A 16,118-nucleotide genomic window follows, 5' to 3' on the forward strand; every position below is an offset into this window, starting at 1 on the left:
TTAAAACTCTAACTAACACGAATTTACATTAATTTATATAGTTTTTAAAATTAGTTTAAAAATATTTTTAAACATATTTAATAAAAATGTCTATTTTAGTAAAAATAGTAGCACAAGATTTATACAAAAACTAAATTTTGTCTCAATTTATAAAGGGAAAATATTGTTCCATTTTTACTAAAATTGAGACTAAATTAAATTTAAAAAACAAATCTAGGGAGCAGATTGAGACTTTCTCCAAGTGTCATTGCTACATCACACATATACTATCATGCCACACTAACTATGCCACGTGGGGCACAATTATGAAGTGACACCTGAACAAACAATTCAAAAATAAATTTTAAAAATTTAAAGAAACTACAAATTGACATGTGATACTGACTTTAACACCAATACTAACGAAAATGACTAAATTGAATCACTTTTAAAAGAGTTGAGACCAAATTGAGAATAAATTAAATTTAAAAAACTATCTGATCGTATCTTATATGGTCACTATCCAACAAAAAACATACATATAGTATATAAATCACTTCATTTACAGTCATCAATAAAGGTAAAACTACAATCAAAACAAGTTCAAATTCAGCCCAAGAACATAAGCTAGAAAGGACGATAACTATAGAGTTTTCAAAAGATAACGAGTAGCAAATGCTAACTAAAATCTAAATAGTTGCATTGTCATCACCATTGCCAAGGGAGCCAACACCTAAATCCTCATTTGCTCACACAAAATATTGGTGATCATTGCAAAAGAAGAACAACAACATGAGAAGCACACATAAAAGAGAGGGTATGCTAATATAAAAACAAATGTTCCATTAATCATAAATTAAATCATATTAGGGAGTTGATTAATTCACACCATTATAAGTAGCAAGCCACATCATAAAAGACTCATTAGACTTAGTTATCCGGATAACAAGCATTGAGGTAGAACTACTTGGAAGTTTTTACACTTGTGATGGATAACCTCCACCGATAAGGTTAATCCTATACAGGTTCCTAGAACTACAAATGGTTCTTCCTACTAGTACCACCTACAACTCTTCACTCCTAATTCATTCTCTTCTACATGAGTTTGAATGATGAGTAGAGTGTCAATATAAACTTCCAAATTCAGAGTCCCTACATCAATGCTACCAAACCACACATAATTTAAAAAGATTTTCCCTTGAAAATCCATTCATCATTCTCAATTCACAGTTAAACAAGTCTCATACATTATATCATCAATGTACAACACACATATCCATTGGCAAGGTCATCATTATTATAGTTTCATACATCATTATTGTAAGATCCGAGAAATTTAATTAATTAATTAAATAATTAATTAATAAATGTGAGTAGTGGGAGTCTTTATGGCAATTAATGCTAGCTTGTATGACGAGGAATAATACCAGCTCAAGTGGTTGAGAGTACTTGATTGTGTTAGGAGAACTTGAGTTCGAGTCTTATGTATGCCATTTGTGAGTTATTTTAATCACTATTATTTTAATCATAATATGCTTGATCATGATGAGTGATAATATAATCCTAGAATTATAAGAATTATCATAAAACATGAATTGGTTGAATGGTTGTGTATTGACTTGACATTTGCATGGTTGTGTGTTTGAACCTTGGTAGACATGAATTAAGCTTCCCTTTTGCCAAAATTCCTTTTGGCATGAAGGTCAAGGGCCAGACAAACCCTAGCCGTCAAAGGGTAGCTAGGAAGGCTGAGAAAACTTTCATGGAACAACCATTGAATGTCAATTAAGTTTAGTTTAATGTAATTTTCGTTTTACCAACATTAAGCCTAATTAAGTTGTAGTAATGAGCATTGGTGAGAGGAAAAGAGTGGGTTTTGAGACTTCCATAGGGTGAGAACTTTGGAGAGTGTGTTTTGGACTCCTAGACGAGTCTAAGGAGCGCTGGTATGTGTGCTTGAAGGGAGGCAAGAGGGGAAGTCTTTGTGGAACCAAAAAAACACCCGAATTGTGCAAGCTTGAGCAAGGAAACCAGGTTAGGGGAGCTTCTTTACGTGTATATATAATATATGATATTTTTCATCGTATAATGCGTGAATATAATGCCTTTGCATGATCAAATTCTCTTTGTATTCGTGTTTCTGGAAAATTTCCAGAAACGACCTAGTTTCTAGGTTTTTATTAAGAATCGCCTAGCGGTGAAGAGCTATATAGCCAGGCGATCCATGCTAGTGTTCTTTTCATGAAAAACGTTGTTTTTCTTATTTTCAGGCAACAGGAATCGTCGACGCTGGTTTTATACCACCAGGCGCCAAGTCCCTGATTTATGAGCGTTGGGCACCACCGATTTTCTAGTCTGTGTAGTTTTCATAAAACTACATTTCTCGGTTCGTTAACCGTCTAATTTAGGTGAAATTTTGGCAGGTGATCCCTAACATGTTGTTCTTTACTTTTAACGGTGGAGAATTGATTTGGAGGTCTGTAGCTAGAGATATATGTTACTCATGATTGCTGGTTTGGAAGTCTTTAAAATGCATGAATAATTTCTTGATAATTTCAAGTAACTACTAATGTATCATGAGTTGGAAGCATGATTGGGTTATGTTGTAAGTCTTTATGAATTGAATGTTCCTTTGGGTTAGTCACATGTTGAGAATTGGTTTATTGGTCAATGCATGTGTATCAATATAAATTAAATTATTGCATACGAGGTATGAAGTGCTATATTAATTTGCATTGGTGCATAGAATCATGTGCTTAAGTTGTTAGAGTGTTTTTGCTTTATATTTGATTTGAGGATGCATTATTCATAATTTGGAATTGAATGTTAGCATGGATTTAAATGGTGGAGTATATATATATATATATATATATATATATATATATATATATATATATATATGAATATATAGGGATTGATGCATATGATATATGGTGATACTTGTGTACACGTATGCTAAAGCCATCTAAATTGAGATTGTGCATGTGAGTCATGTTTATTTCTGGAAGCCTATATTATTGATTATGGATTTGCATAATTATAAGAGTAGGATAATTTTACTTTGCATTGGCGGCACATGGGGGACCGCTAGGCAATAGGACAATAAGGGATATCCCTAGGGCACGTGGCACCTGGCGAAGAGGAGTTACTAGCTAGGCGATAGCCTTAAAAACAGTGGGTCAGGATTTGACTGGCGCCTGGCGGTGAGAGGTGTTCGCCAGGCGGTCTGCGCTGGAATGTCACCTGGCGACGCTTAGGCAGCGCCAGGCGATAGCAGAAAGAGGAGTGTGTTCTGTTGGCTTGTGTTTGTGATGTTGGGCTTAGACCAAAATATGCTTGATTGTGTCATGAACGGGTATGTTCATGGTTGGTGGTGAACGCATGATAATATGAGCGGGGAGGTTCATATTATGTAGCTCTCGTGTGAGGATACAAGCGGGTAGGTTCGCATGTTCCGTGCTCACACTTGAGGGCTGCTGCGAGCGGGGAATTTTGTAGCTGTTGGATCACATATGTTGGATATGGGTGGCAATGTGAATCGACCCGACCCGTTTAGGCTCGGCCCACATAAGGCCCACACAATGCAAGCTGGCCCACCCCACCTCGCACACTTTATGCGGGCTAAAAACACTGGCCTGCCCCGCATACTCCTTGACCCGCGGGCCCGCCTCCTTTTTTTTAATATTTTTTTAAAATTTTTATGATAAAACTTTCAATGTTTAAAAATTGGGAAATTTTAAGAAGTTCACAAAATTAAGTAAAGACTTTGAGGAATTAGATGATAAATTGATAATTCAACATTTTCATCATATTCATACTATGACATACACAATGTATTCTTTAAATTTTAGCACATTAAAAATTACATAATACTTGTCTTTTCCAGTTATACAAGAATTTGAAACGTTAATGCAAGAGTCCATAAAAGAAGCAATTAATATACACAAGTGTAAGTTTTTTTTTTCATTTTATGCGGGCTTGCGGGCCGGCTCACGCGGGTCGCGGGCCTATGCGGGCCTCCGAGCTCACTACCCTAGCCCGCCCTGCGTTTTTTCCACGGGCTTGCGGGTCGGCCCAATGAGCCAGGCCCTAATTGCCACCCCTAGTGTTGGACTACGGGCGGAGAGGTCTGTAGAGTTAGACTATGAGCGGGGAGGTTCGTAGAGGCAGGACCACAAGTGGGCAGGTTTGTGGAAGCATGTATATCCTGGGTCTATGGTACAGTATTGGTATGGTGTGCTTGGAATAGTAGTTTCAGGGGCATAATGAGACTTAGAGTTTTACACGACTTATGGCTTGTTTCTTTGTTGTGACATTCCTTGAGTTGTGGCTCGGTATGGTATCCCTTGAGTTGTGGCTCGGGATAGAGGTTAAACACGTGGCATTTCTTAAGTTGTGGCTCAGAATGGCATCCCTTAAGTTGTGGCTCGGGATGGCAGATGGACATGAGAATTCCTTGAGTTATGGCTCGAATTGGTAGTCTTGGGACAAATACGAACTAATGTTCGTATTGGGAACTCCACCTGGCGTTACAGAGTGTGGTCCGTAGCAGGTTTCCCGCACATGTTCTACAAGTTGTAGCTTGTAGGTGGAGGTAGCAAAGGGTATCTTGAGGTTATCATCTAAAGACGTAGAACATGGATAACATGGTGGTGGTCATGTGGTATGAAATCAAAGGATAGAGTTCCTTTGATGAATGTATGTATATATATTTGAATTGTATATACAATTTGATATTGTTAGCTCACCCTATTTGCTTGTGTTTGGCGATGATCGTGTAATGTGTTACACGGGAGCAGATGATGTTGCAAGTGATGCTGGTGAGGAATAGAGCCGGAGCGGGGATGATTAGGGATTTGATTTCATTGATTACTTTGTAACTCAGATTTTGATTTTCCCAGCTTTGGAAATGTAAACACTTGAAGTTTAATTTATGTTTATTATGAATGACAATTAAGAAGGATTTTAATTTCCCGCATTTTGGGAAAGGCATTTAATTAAACGTGACTTTTTTTTATTTTATATTATTTAAATTTAGTAATATCTGAATAGATGTTACAATTTATATTCCAAAAGTTTATATCATCCCCTCACATAATCACCAAGTAATTTACTCAATAACTTAACAACACATATGCAAATTGGTTGGGGTTTTAAAAATAAAATTGCAACTTGCACAAACATCCAAAATTTATGTTTTAATAATCAAATGAAATATAATTGAATCAAGAACTCAATAAAACAAAAGAATTAATCTAATTGGATACTTATAGAAAAAGTTATGCACTAAACAAGTGACAAAAGTCAAAGTTGTCAACAACCTAATCTATGGGAACCTTACAAGAAAAATTGCTCTCATTATAGACTTTCAAACAAAGATCACAGAGTTCAAAACAAAGCATCATATGGCTAGGACCTATTGTAAAAATTTTAGCTCAATCTGACAGTTAACAAAGCGTGAATTCAAATTTTTGCAAAATGACTCAAAGCTGGAAAAACCCACTCGCCCAACGATAGGATTGCTCGCAGAAATGGAAATGTTGCATTTGACATAGTCAAATGAACTTAAAACCTAGTTTAAGTCTCATATAAGTCAAAAACATTTCAAATTCCACGTTACCATCTCAATTTCCATCGAGTTTATCTTAAATCATACGCATTCAACAAAACCCTCAAAGTTTTCTAACCCATACATACCCAAACATGAAATTAGGGATTTCTCATCTCACACCCACAAAGAACAACATTGACATATCAATTTGAGTTGTAAAACACAATATAACATGCAATTAACATTCAAACAAAATCATCATGCTAGAAGTAAGGTTTAGCTTCTCTCACCTTCGAAGATAGACACAAACTCTAAGAATCCTCAAGGCACCTTCGAACTCGCAAAAGTTCAACATCGACCTGAGACAACGGAAAACAATTTGATCATGCCCACACAACCACTGATTAGAAGAGATACAAGATGGAAACCAAAAAAGATAGATGTAAGAAAGGAAGACTTGCATGCATTGTAGAAGGAACAGAAAAAGCGAGAAAAACTTATTTACACCAAACAAGAAATTGATCGGTAGGAATCAAAGGCCTTGTTACGAGGAACGACCCTACAATCTTGGTTCTACAAACAAACATACAAACAAAGAGTGAGGAATGGAGGTTCAAAGATGGAGATGAAGTTGAGAGAAAGGAAGGAAGGGTTTATGCTTTTTTTTGAAAACAAAAAGGCTTAGAATTTGGGACTATTTAGGAAAAAAGAATTTACAGGGTTTTACCTATGGACCAAATTCAATCTTTGCCCACATGTTATTGCTACATCGTGATACTATCATGTCACACTTACTATACCATATAACATAACTATGAAATGACATGTGAAAAAATAATTCAAAAATAAATTTTAAAAAAATTCAAAAACATCACAAATTGACATGTGACTCTAACTTTAACACCAATACTAATAAAAATGATTAAGTTAAATCACTTTTAAAAGAGTCAGAACCAAATTGAAACGAAAAAAACAAATTAATTTGACACTTTTTTATAAAATAAAATAATTAAACTATAATGAGTGAACATTAAAATATATAAATTTATATTTATTTTGATCTTTTATTAAATGATAACCATGGAGTTGAATATATATTTTTAAAATAATTATTAATTGAGATAAATTTATAAAATAGTGGTCTGATGCATAATTTAATGGTATACCAGGTGATTTATTCAGCGTCTCGCATTCAAATACATATCATTAGATTTATATTCTTGGTATATTAAATATTGGTGAATTATATTATATATATATATATATATATATATATATATATATATATATATATATATATATATATTATATAGAATTATTTTATTATTGTAACCGCGTAAACAATCCACATGTTATGTGCATCTTCTCTTGACATCAATAAGTGCATTTGGCCATTTTAATATTCGAAGATCATTTCCTGTATAACCATTATCACATACAAACCCCCTAAGAGTCTTCATTAAACTAAGGCTTCATTGTTATATTGCACTAACATGTAAAGTTTTGCGATTTTAAAATATAATTAAAAGTAAACAACACAATATATATAGATATAGATGAAATAGGAGAATCCGTATAACCTTTTTCTTTCACATCCTAGTCAATTTCTTAGGTCTAATTTCTTATTTTTTATTTACTCTTCTCTTCTAATCTCAAAGACTACAACAATCTGTCACAATGTGATATAAAAATGAAACAGAATTGTTAGTATGGAAAATGCTATAGTTTTAAAATATAATTAAAGATAAAATAATACTTTATTTAAACCAAATAACAAAATTTTTATATTATATCACGCATATTTAAAAAATACATACAGATGCATTATCACATATATGTTTACACTAGTATATATTAAGATAAAATTGTTAACTTTTACGGCCTCCATTATTTTCATATTTAAATTTAATTTTATACCGGTATAATTTTCTAAAGTTAAATTAAATTTAAATATAAAAATAAAAGAAGTAAGTTGTAAAAGATAAATAATTAATAATATTAAATTTCTTATATATATATATATATATATATATATATATATATTTGTATCCACATTTATTTTTTTAAATAATTTTTTTAAAATTTAATCATTCTTTTGTTTGAAATTTTTTAATTTAATATTTTTTCAAAATTAATTATTTTTTAATTATAAAACTAACAAAATAAATAAAAACTATTTGCCATAATAATTATAATAATTATTATTATTTTATTTTATTTTGTTATCATAATATATATTAATAGAGATATGAACTTAATTTAAATTATAAAATGTAAATCAAATTAATCTAATTTGTAACTAAATGATGTGAAAAATATTAAAAAGATTAATTTTACTCTCATAACCTCAATGTTGGAGTTGATGAAAGTAGATAAAAACGGTTTGTTGATGCTTATCATGTCCCTTTATAATACTAACAAATAATCATTCCAATGTGCTTAGGCAACTTCTATTAATGTTAGTATTCATTATTCATTATTTTAATTCCGTCAAAAAAAACCCAATCAATTACTATTATTATAATCAACACTTTTTTAATTAAGTTATGATACCCATTCTTGAAGACTCTCTCACCTACGTTGTTAAAAAATATTCTCCAATGAGGATACGCCACGCGTCCAAGATAAATGGTTTGGCCCAATCGCGAAGAAGCGGTGACGCTACTCTCGCTGGATCACTAAATTAATTGCAGTTAGAGAATTAGGTATGTTAAATATAAATAAGAGGGGTAAATACCGGAAACCGTGTTTCACTAGGATCGCTCATTCACACACGCGAGAAAATAAGGTTGGAGAGGGCGCTGCCGGAGGAACACCGTCTTTCATTTTTCCGGCCATCTCTTGTTTCTTCCACCACTCGGCGATCCCCTTTCTCTGACACCAAACATGGTACTTCATTCTCTAGTGCCTCTTCTTTCGTTTACTTTCATTTATTCATTTAGATCTAGTAGTTCCCCTACGTTCTTTTTCCGGTGCCGACATTGTTTTTATTTTTCTCTCTCTCGTATATGTAATTTCTGATTTATCCTGTTTTTAATTATGGACAAAGAAATTAGAATTCAATTTCAATTTACTCAATTATCAAGTTTGCACGTTGAAATCAGAAGTTTGTTCAACTTATTAGTTTATGATCATAATTTTGTTAACCTAGGGTTTTTATTCTTATTTGATTATTTTTTATCCGTCAAATTAATTACGGCATTTTGTGGTTATTAATTACCGGTGATTGTGAAGTTTAGCTAGCTTTTGGACCTGATCTGCTGCCATCCAAATCCAAATCCAAATCAAATCGTGCCTTACCTCCTTGTGTTATGCTATGATACACAACTCGTGTCGATTGATTTTGTTTGTTTGATTTTTGAATTGTCAATTGAAATTGAAACGTGGAATTTGTGGTTCTGTGTAGACGACATCAAGGCGCTTTGCTGACAGGAAGGTGGAGAAGTTTGAGAAGAACATTACCAAAAGAGGATTTGTGCCTGACACAACCTCTAAAAAGGGAAAAGACTATCCTGTTGGTCCACTGCTGCTGGGTTTCTTCGTCTTTGTCGTCATTGGTTCATGTAAGACTATCATTTCAGCATCTCTTGATTATTCGTTTCTTTCGCTGATAAAGTTTTCTATTTTGTTTTTCACTTTTAATTACGAAAACATGTGATTCGCGTAACTAATCTCACCTGGTAGGATAAGTCTTTGTTGTTTTTGTTTTAATTACAAAATGCATCATATTGTTTTCAATTTGCTTTGTTTTCAAAGTTTGTAGAGGAATCAGTAAAATCAACTCTTTATTGTTTATTGTGTTTAATATACTTTGAAAATAGAAAATAATTGTTTTTTTTTTTTTCTTACGGTAAGGGAAAACATGATAATAATCATAAATTCATAACGTGAAAACATAAACACATGATAATAACCGTAATACGAAAACATTAACATTTTCTGAAGCCTGAAGTTTGTCTATATTCCTGTCATGGGGGATGTATAGATTTGTTGTTGACGGAACATATCTGGCATATAAGAGTTGGATTTGGATATTTTTATGTTATTGAGTAATAGTTCTTTTGTTTATGTTAACAAATATTTCATAGCTTCTCAGGTATATCATTACACAAGAATAAAAGCAATCATAATACTGCTTTTTTTGGCAAATGATATGTGGTATGCCTTGCATTCCTCTAAATGTTGGTGGTTAACATTAATTCTTACGCCTTTATAGTCAAAGGACTTGAATACCTATCTAACTTAGGCATGGAACCCTGAAGTGAAGAGGGTATACTTTCGGTGCCACAAAAATTTGAAAAAAAATTGGATTGCAATTCTTATTGCTGAATCATAAATGTGGGGGCTTGTAATTTATTCGTTGTATTTCGTGCGTGCATGTCGGTCGCTTGGGCTAAGGTTTTAAATATATCTCGTTAAGTATTGTATATCTCCAAAGGAGTTTGTTAGATTACCTTTCTTCCCATTTGCATTTTCAGTCATATTCTGCCGAGTTCCATTAACCTTTGTGTTCGCTTTTTCTGGTTCAGCTCTCTTCCAGATTATCAGAACAGCAACAAGTGGAGGCATGGCTTAATTAATGGAGCTTTGTTTTGGGTTGTGTCATCTTCTCTTTCTTAGCCTCGTAGAAAATGCCAATACTTCCCTACATCTAATGTACTTGTACAAGACCTGGTTCCTGTTCATGTTTTGATGAACTTTAAGAATTTTTAATTTAAGTTACAACTATTATTCGTCTTGTTTTAATTTCCTACTATAGAAGGGAATGCGAGAGAGTTAATTCCTTACGCTTGGGCGGGTTGGTATGAATAGTTTTCAAAATTAGCTGTGAATTTTGAAGTGTTATGGTGCATGCAACAACCCGAAAGGTTCAAAAGAAGATATATGATATCACTCAATCATTCAACATTTAACAAAAGTTTATATGACGCTTTCAGTAGATTCTCTGTAGGGCTTGTTTGTATTCCAACGCCAACATGCTACATTCCTCTAGTGTTTTGAGAGCAGTGCCTCAGACGGTAAGGAAACTTCTGTGCAAAAAGGCCAATTGTCGCGGTGTTCAATAGTCTGAATTATTAGTATGGTTCATTGATATTGACAATAATGTCATGCATTTTTTTTTTAGCAATTTGTGCCAAAAATATAATTTTTTATATCCTCGGGCCATAGCAGGTTGGCAACCTAAAACATTGAAAGAAATCACAACCTTTCGACCAGTGAAATAGAGTTATCAAAAATCATAGTTTATCTGTATTCAACCGAACAAAGATAAGCGGTTGTTGGTTCTTTATTCCCACGGTTCGAAAATAGACAACTACGTAAACAGTAAAATAATAATGACCTTAATGTGTACTACATCAATGCGTAGTTGGGGAGAGACATCAAAATTGAAATCCCAGCTTAACCGTGACAAGCTGGAAGGAGAAGGAGAAAAGGTTCACGTGTGTAAGAAAGATCCCACATTTTGGAGACAGGTTTGTATAAAAGTACATGTTATATAATGCAAGACTGCAAGAGCAAAGTATGAGGTACCTAGTGACACCAGGGTAACCCATAGTTATAGTCCCTGTGAAGGGAGTGTCCAGGTTGAGACGTTCGAGGATCTATCTTCATTCATATGCCTTCCCCCTGACTTACGGAAGCTTCAATTCTGAATTAGTTGGTTGCTCCGGCTCTAGTTTGGAGCTTTCAGCTAGAAAACATGAATGATACTAACAGAAAAAGGTCTTGAAAGCAAGGTGATCGAAGTGCATGTTTGAGAGTACGATACAAACCCGTATCGTTTTCCATCTGCTTTGTTAACTAGCAATGAACATTATCAATCCTACATCAGCATTGACCACCGGTAAATTGCAAGGAACCTCATGATTCGAGGGAAATATTCTGAGGCCATTGCTGTATTACACAAGTTAAATCAAGCCGTCGCAGTGAGGCATGGATAAAATGCAGTACCATGTGCTATCCATTGCCGTTTTCTTCCATGTGGCATCACACACCCAGGAACCTTCACCCATTCCTTACTTGCAATGTTGTATGTAACTAATCGATTCATTTGTCTTGATCTCAATGATAACAAGAGCAAGCCTTTGTTTCCCAAGCAATTCATTCTAACGTGCTTCCCATAAAAGTCCAAGCACCATACGTTTGGCATTCTGTCAACCTCCTTCCACAAGAAAGTCATCTTCTGCAGCTCCCATATGCATATACAGGTGGCTGCATTCTTTGTGAGCAACCCCACAAGCAATATCCGACCATCACACTCAGCAAGTGTGTGGTCACTCAGATGCAATGGCGCTGGGATTATGTACTGCACCCAAACCCCAGTTGCCATATCATAGGAAACAATCCCTTCAGGATCCGAATGCATGAAGTAAAGGGTGCTGTCAATGAAAATCGCTTGTGACCTAAAATTCAGAGATAGTGGCAGCTTAATATCCGCCGGCATGTTTCCTGGATAGCTCCATGACTTTGTTCCCGAGTCATAAATTTCATATTCTCCATCACAACCCACCAGCATGATCCTGTAGACAGCAGCACCAGTTGAGTTCTCATCTACTGTCATTCCCACAGCAGCGCGAGACCCAACCCTTACTGAACAAGATGGTAACTCCTTTACGGATTCACTCAATGGGTTACAAACATATAAAGTTTGACCATATACGTCAAGAAAACAAACTAAACCCCCTGCAGAAGCCACTGGCAAAACTATCAACTCTGCGGGTAGTGCTAATGTAGTGGGGTGGTACCACTTCTTCATAGAAGGGTCATACATGGCTGCAGAATTTGTATGTTCATGAGTAACAGTGTAAAACCATGGGTTCGCTTGTTGGACTTGAGCACAATGTTGAGAAAAACTTTGAGAACTCAGCAAGGAATTCCATCGCTGGCATACAGTGCGGAAACGGAAAAATGTTGCAATGGGAAGTCGTGCAATCACAGGCTCAAATAGATCCTCAGGCAAATCTTTCCAAATTTGTTGTTCCATAGCTTCATCGCTGGAGGACCTTCCAGATGATTTTCCTCGGCTCCTGTCTCTTCGAGACTTCTTAGATGCATGCTTTAGAGGCTCCATCATCCTGAAACTTCCAGACTTTCCAGCTGCCATTACAAGGCCACAGAAATCATCTACGAAGTAATCATCAATGCCATAGAAGGACCATCTGTGAAAAGGATCATACAAGATATTCATACACTTAATTCCATTGAATTGTAGCACAAAGATGGATAGAAAGACCAGCATGTTTCATAGGAAAAGTTGAATCATACTACAAAATTAATGCACAGATTTATATTCTGCTCAAAATTAAGACTCAGCCTTTCAAGGATCGGGAAGATACCTGATTAAATCAACTTAAACACATAAGCAACCCAAGGAGTTAAGTTACAAATACAAAGCTTTTCCTTTGTATAACACTAATACAAAGAAATTATGCACAGAATCATGATCACATGTTGTTTAGCCAATAATGGTAGTCACTTAGTTAGAATACACACTTATGGTGTGTTTGGGAGTGAGTTCTGGAGCAAAATGGAAGGGAGGACAAGTATTATCAGGACATCAAATCAATGTGAATCTGTTATTCTATTTCATGTATTTCCAAAAAATATCAAACCAGAGGATATTGATTAGAAATGAAAATTTTGTTCCCCTTCCCCTTTCCTTTTAAAACTGCTCTAAAACATACCCTTAGAGATTAGGGATTCTGAGTGGCCACAAAATGAGTAAATCAAAAATGGGCATTTCGAACTGTTAACTTTGCAATGATTTTACTGAAGGCCAAGTTCGATGTAAATCCATTGAGCAATGTTCCTATCTCATGCTGAAAACAAGAAACCTCGCTTTATAAAAATAGAAAAGCAAGGTGTTTTATCCCTTCTTAATATGTGTCCTTCACAATACTTACAATCATGAAAGTACAATCAATATTTTACACAGTGAATAACACATCCAGACAGCTTCGAGTGTGAAAGTGGGCATCTTAAATGCACAAGAACTACGAAATTGTAACAATCAATCTTCTCGATAACAAAAAGAAGCATACACCAAGCAATAGCCAAGTAACAAGTAATGTTCACAAGTCTCAGGATTTGATGTAGCAGCAACACACGCACACAAGACAACCAACATAAAATCTAACACCTAGGTTATGTTGTGATGAAGCGTGGTGTGAATGATTGCACATCACAGAGCATGAAGAGAGAGTAACCGAAGGCGGTTAAGAAAGCAAAGATTATTAAGTTGGCATGGTTAATGAAGAAAAGAGGTTGAAAGAAAGAGAAAAGAAAGAAGAAAAAAGAGAGCAGAGAAACAGGGGAAGGAGGAAAAAAGCATAGATTTTTTTGAAATGGTGAAGAAAAAATGCATTGAGAGTAGATCTAGGAGAAAGAAGAAGACCTGGGGAGTTGTTGAGAGAGTGTAGGGTGAGGTTGAAGGGTAAAAGAAGGTAAGAGTGTGTGAGAGAAATGGTGATGGTGAAGGTGAGTGATGAGCATGGCATGGCCCTCTTCTTCATCTTCTTCCATACCCTCAACTCAATTCTCCTTTCTGTAACTCTCTCTCCTTCTTACCCGCTCTTCATTTTCCACGTTGCCTATCACACACAGTTTTTGCCAAGGCACCCATACTTAACATAATTTTCAAAAAAATTTAAATATATCTTTATATTTATAAAATTAAAATTTATTTGTATCTTAAATTAAATAATTTTTGTCCTCAAATTTTAAAATAATAAATAAATATAATTATTTTATTTTAATTATAATAAATTTATTTTAATTTATTAAATAATAGTTTGGATCGGTATTTGAGTTTATATATTATTTAATATATTTTAATTCAAATGTTAATATATAAGTAAGATTAATACGTAAACAAAATTTGAATAAAAACATTAAGAATATTATATCTATTTATTTTAAAGTTTGAGATTAAAATAAATTAAAATTTTAGATAAATATAAATTTTAATTTTTAAAATAGATACTAGAAATATATTTAATTTTTAAAATAATTATTGTAAAGAAAATAAAATTTATAAATGAATTATACTAAACAATTTAGTTTGATGAGTCTCCTGACCGAAACAAATTTACTGTAATTACTTGTTACTTTTGATATTGTAAAAAGGGATGGGTGAGAAATGGAAGATAGGGCATAACGTAATGTAAGTAAATTATGTAATATGTTATTTAGCCTCGGTATAAATAGATGTGTATAATCTGTTTTATATTTATATGGTTTTCAGAAGAAATAAAGAGTTTAATATAATAAATAGTAACATTATTTTTTCTGATTTGTTAAAAAGTGAATAGAATATAATTGGAATAAAATTATAAAAATTTGTTGGAGGCAGGCACGCACGCACGCAGAAGGGATAATTGATTAGTCAGAATGTGAATGATGATTTTGTTAGGTTTACGGAAAAGGCCCTCAAAAACTAATCGATGCCATTTTCCACTCACTCATTCTTCGTAAGTGGCATGCAATGAGTGGCAGTGTGCCAAGGAGTTGATGTAATTATGGTTTCCCAGCTTTCACTCTTTTCCTTTCTTTATTACCCATTCATTCCACTTTTATTTTTACAATAATTATTTCATTCTATTATTAATATTCTCTCTCCTTCAAAATCAAAAAAAAAATTCTCTAATTGTTACAATAATCCTCTCTTTCATCATGCCCTACAAAATATACAAAATATAAATAAATATAAATATGTTGTTTTTATCCAATTTAGATGAAATATAAGCTTCATAAGTTTAACTTGAAGTTTAAGTTCGGAAGAATCAGAGATCCGCCTATAGTATTATTGTATACAATTATATAAATCCTAAATTAATTTATCACTTCATATATTTTATTTATAGACTTTTTGAATTTTTGAAAAAATATATTTAGCAGATTTTATTAGTTTAAATATTATTAAAACTATTCAGTTATTGTATATATTTAAAAATATTCGAATTGATTAATAATAATAATAATAATATTTTAAAAATATTGTTAATTCCGAATATTTTGAATTGAATATCCGAATATTTTGAATTGAGTGGGTTGATAGGTTTATCCCTTTTATTGCTTAAAAATATTGGACACTAATTTTATACTAAAATAGTGAATAAATTTATTTAGTGAATTCAGATACATGTATTAAGTGGAAACTCACCAATTACGATATGATGTGGATGGTGACATGTTAGGGTAGGGATAGGAAGCACAAGGTAGGTTGAGACATCAACGTCTATGCATTTTTTTTTTCTATTTTTTCCTTATTTATGAAGTATTCTAAAAGTTAAAAAAGAAACTTAATTTTATATATATGTGTGTGTATTTATCTTTTATAGCTCCATTTAACATAGTTGTATATTTAATATTTCAGTTTTAAGAATGAAAATAAGTTAAGTTACTCATTACATTCGCATAACTTGTATAAGAGTTAGGTCATGTGTTTTTTTAGGAACTAAGTTAAATATGATCTTTAATGAAAATCTATTTCATAAAAATGTCAAAATTTTAGACTACTTTAAATATTTAACATTAAAATTGATATCTCTAATACTTTTTTTAGTGTTTTAAAATCTAACCCTTAATA

At 33.3% G+C, this 16,118-nt stretch overlaps 2 protein-coding genes across 2 annotated transcripts; one reads left to right on the forward strand and one right to left on the reverse strand.

The window, feature by feature from the left end:
- The first annotated feature begins 8,189 nt into the window (after window positions 1-8,189).
- LOC114177167 (uncharacterized) lies at window positions 8,190-10,276 on the forward strand. Its single transcript, XM_028062422.2, has 3 exons — window positions 8,190-8,419; window positions 8,937-9,093; window positions 10,060-10,276. Exons 1-3 carry the CDS (start codon window positions 8,417-8,419, stop codon window positions 10,104-10,106), a joined length of 207 nt encoding a protein of 68 aa, XP_027918223.1. The 5' UTR covers window positions 8,190-8,416; the 3' UTR covers window positions 10,107-10,276.
- Window positions 10,277-10,757: 481 nt separating this feature from the next.
- Window positions 10,758-14,139, reverse strand: LOC114177166 (F-box only protein 6-like). The gene is made up of 2 exons (XM_028062420.2): window positions 13,926-14,139; window positions 10,758-12,690 (listed from the first exon to the last, which is right to left on the reverse strand). The coding sequence occupies exons 1-2, from the start codon at window positions 14,051-14,053 to the stop codon at window positions 11,445-11,447; spliced, it is 1,374 nt and encodes a 457-aa protein (XP_027918221.1). The 5' UTR covers window positions 14,054-14,139; the 3' UTR covers window positions 10,758-11,444.
- Between the last annotated feature and the right edge of the window lie 1,979 nt (window positions 14,140-16,118).

Source organism: Vigna unguiculata, chromosome 3 (assembly GCF_037176805.1).
Source record: "Vigna unguiculata cultivar grain cowpea cultivar isolate G323 ecotype 2 chromosome 3, ASM3717680v1, whole genome shotgun sequence".
In the NCBI taxonomy this organism is placed as follows: Eukaryota; Viridiplantae; Streptophyta; class Magnoliopsida; order Fabales; family Fabaceae; genus Vigna; species Vigna unguiculata.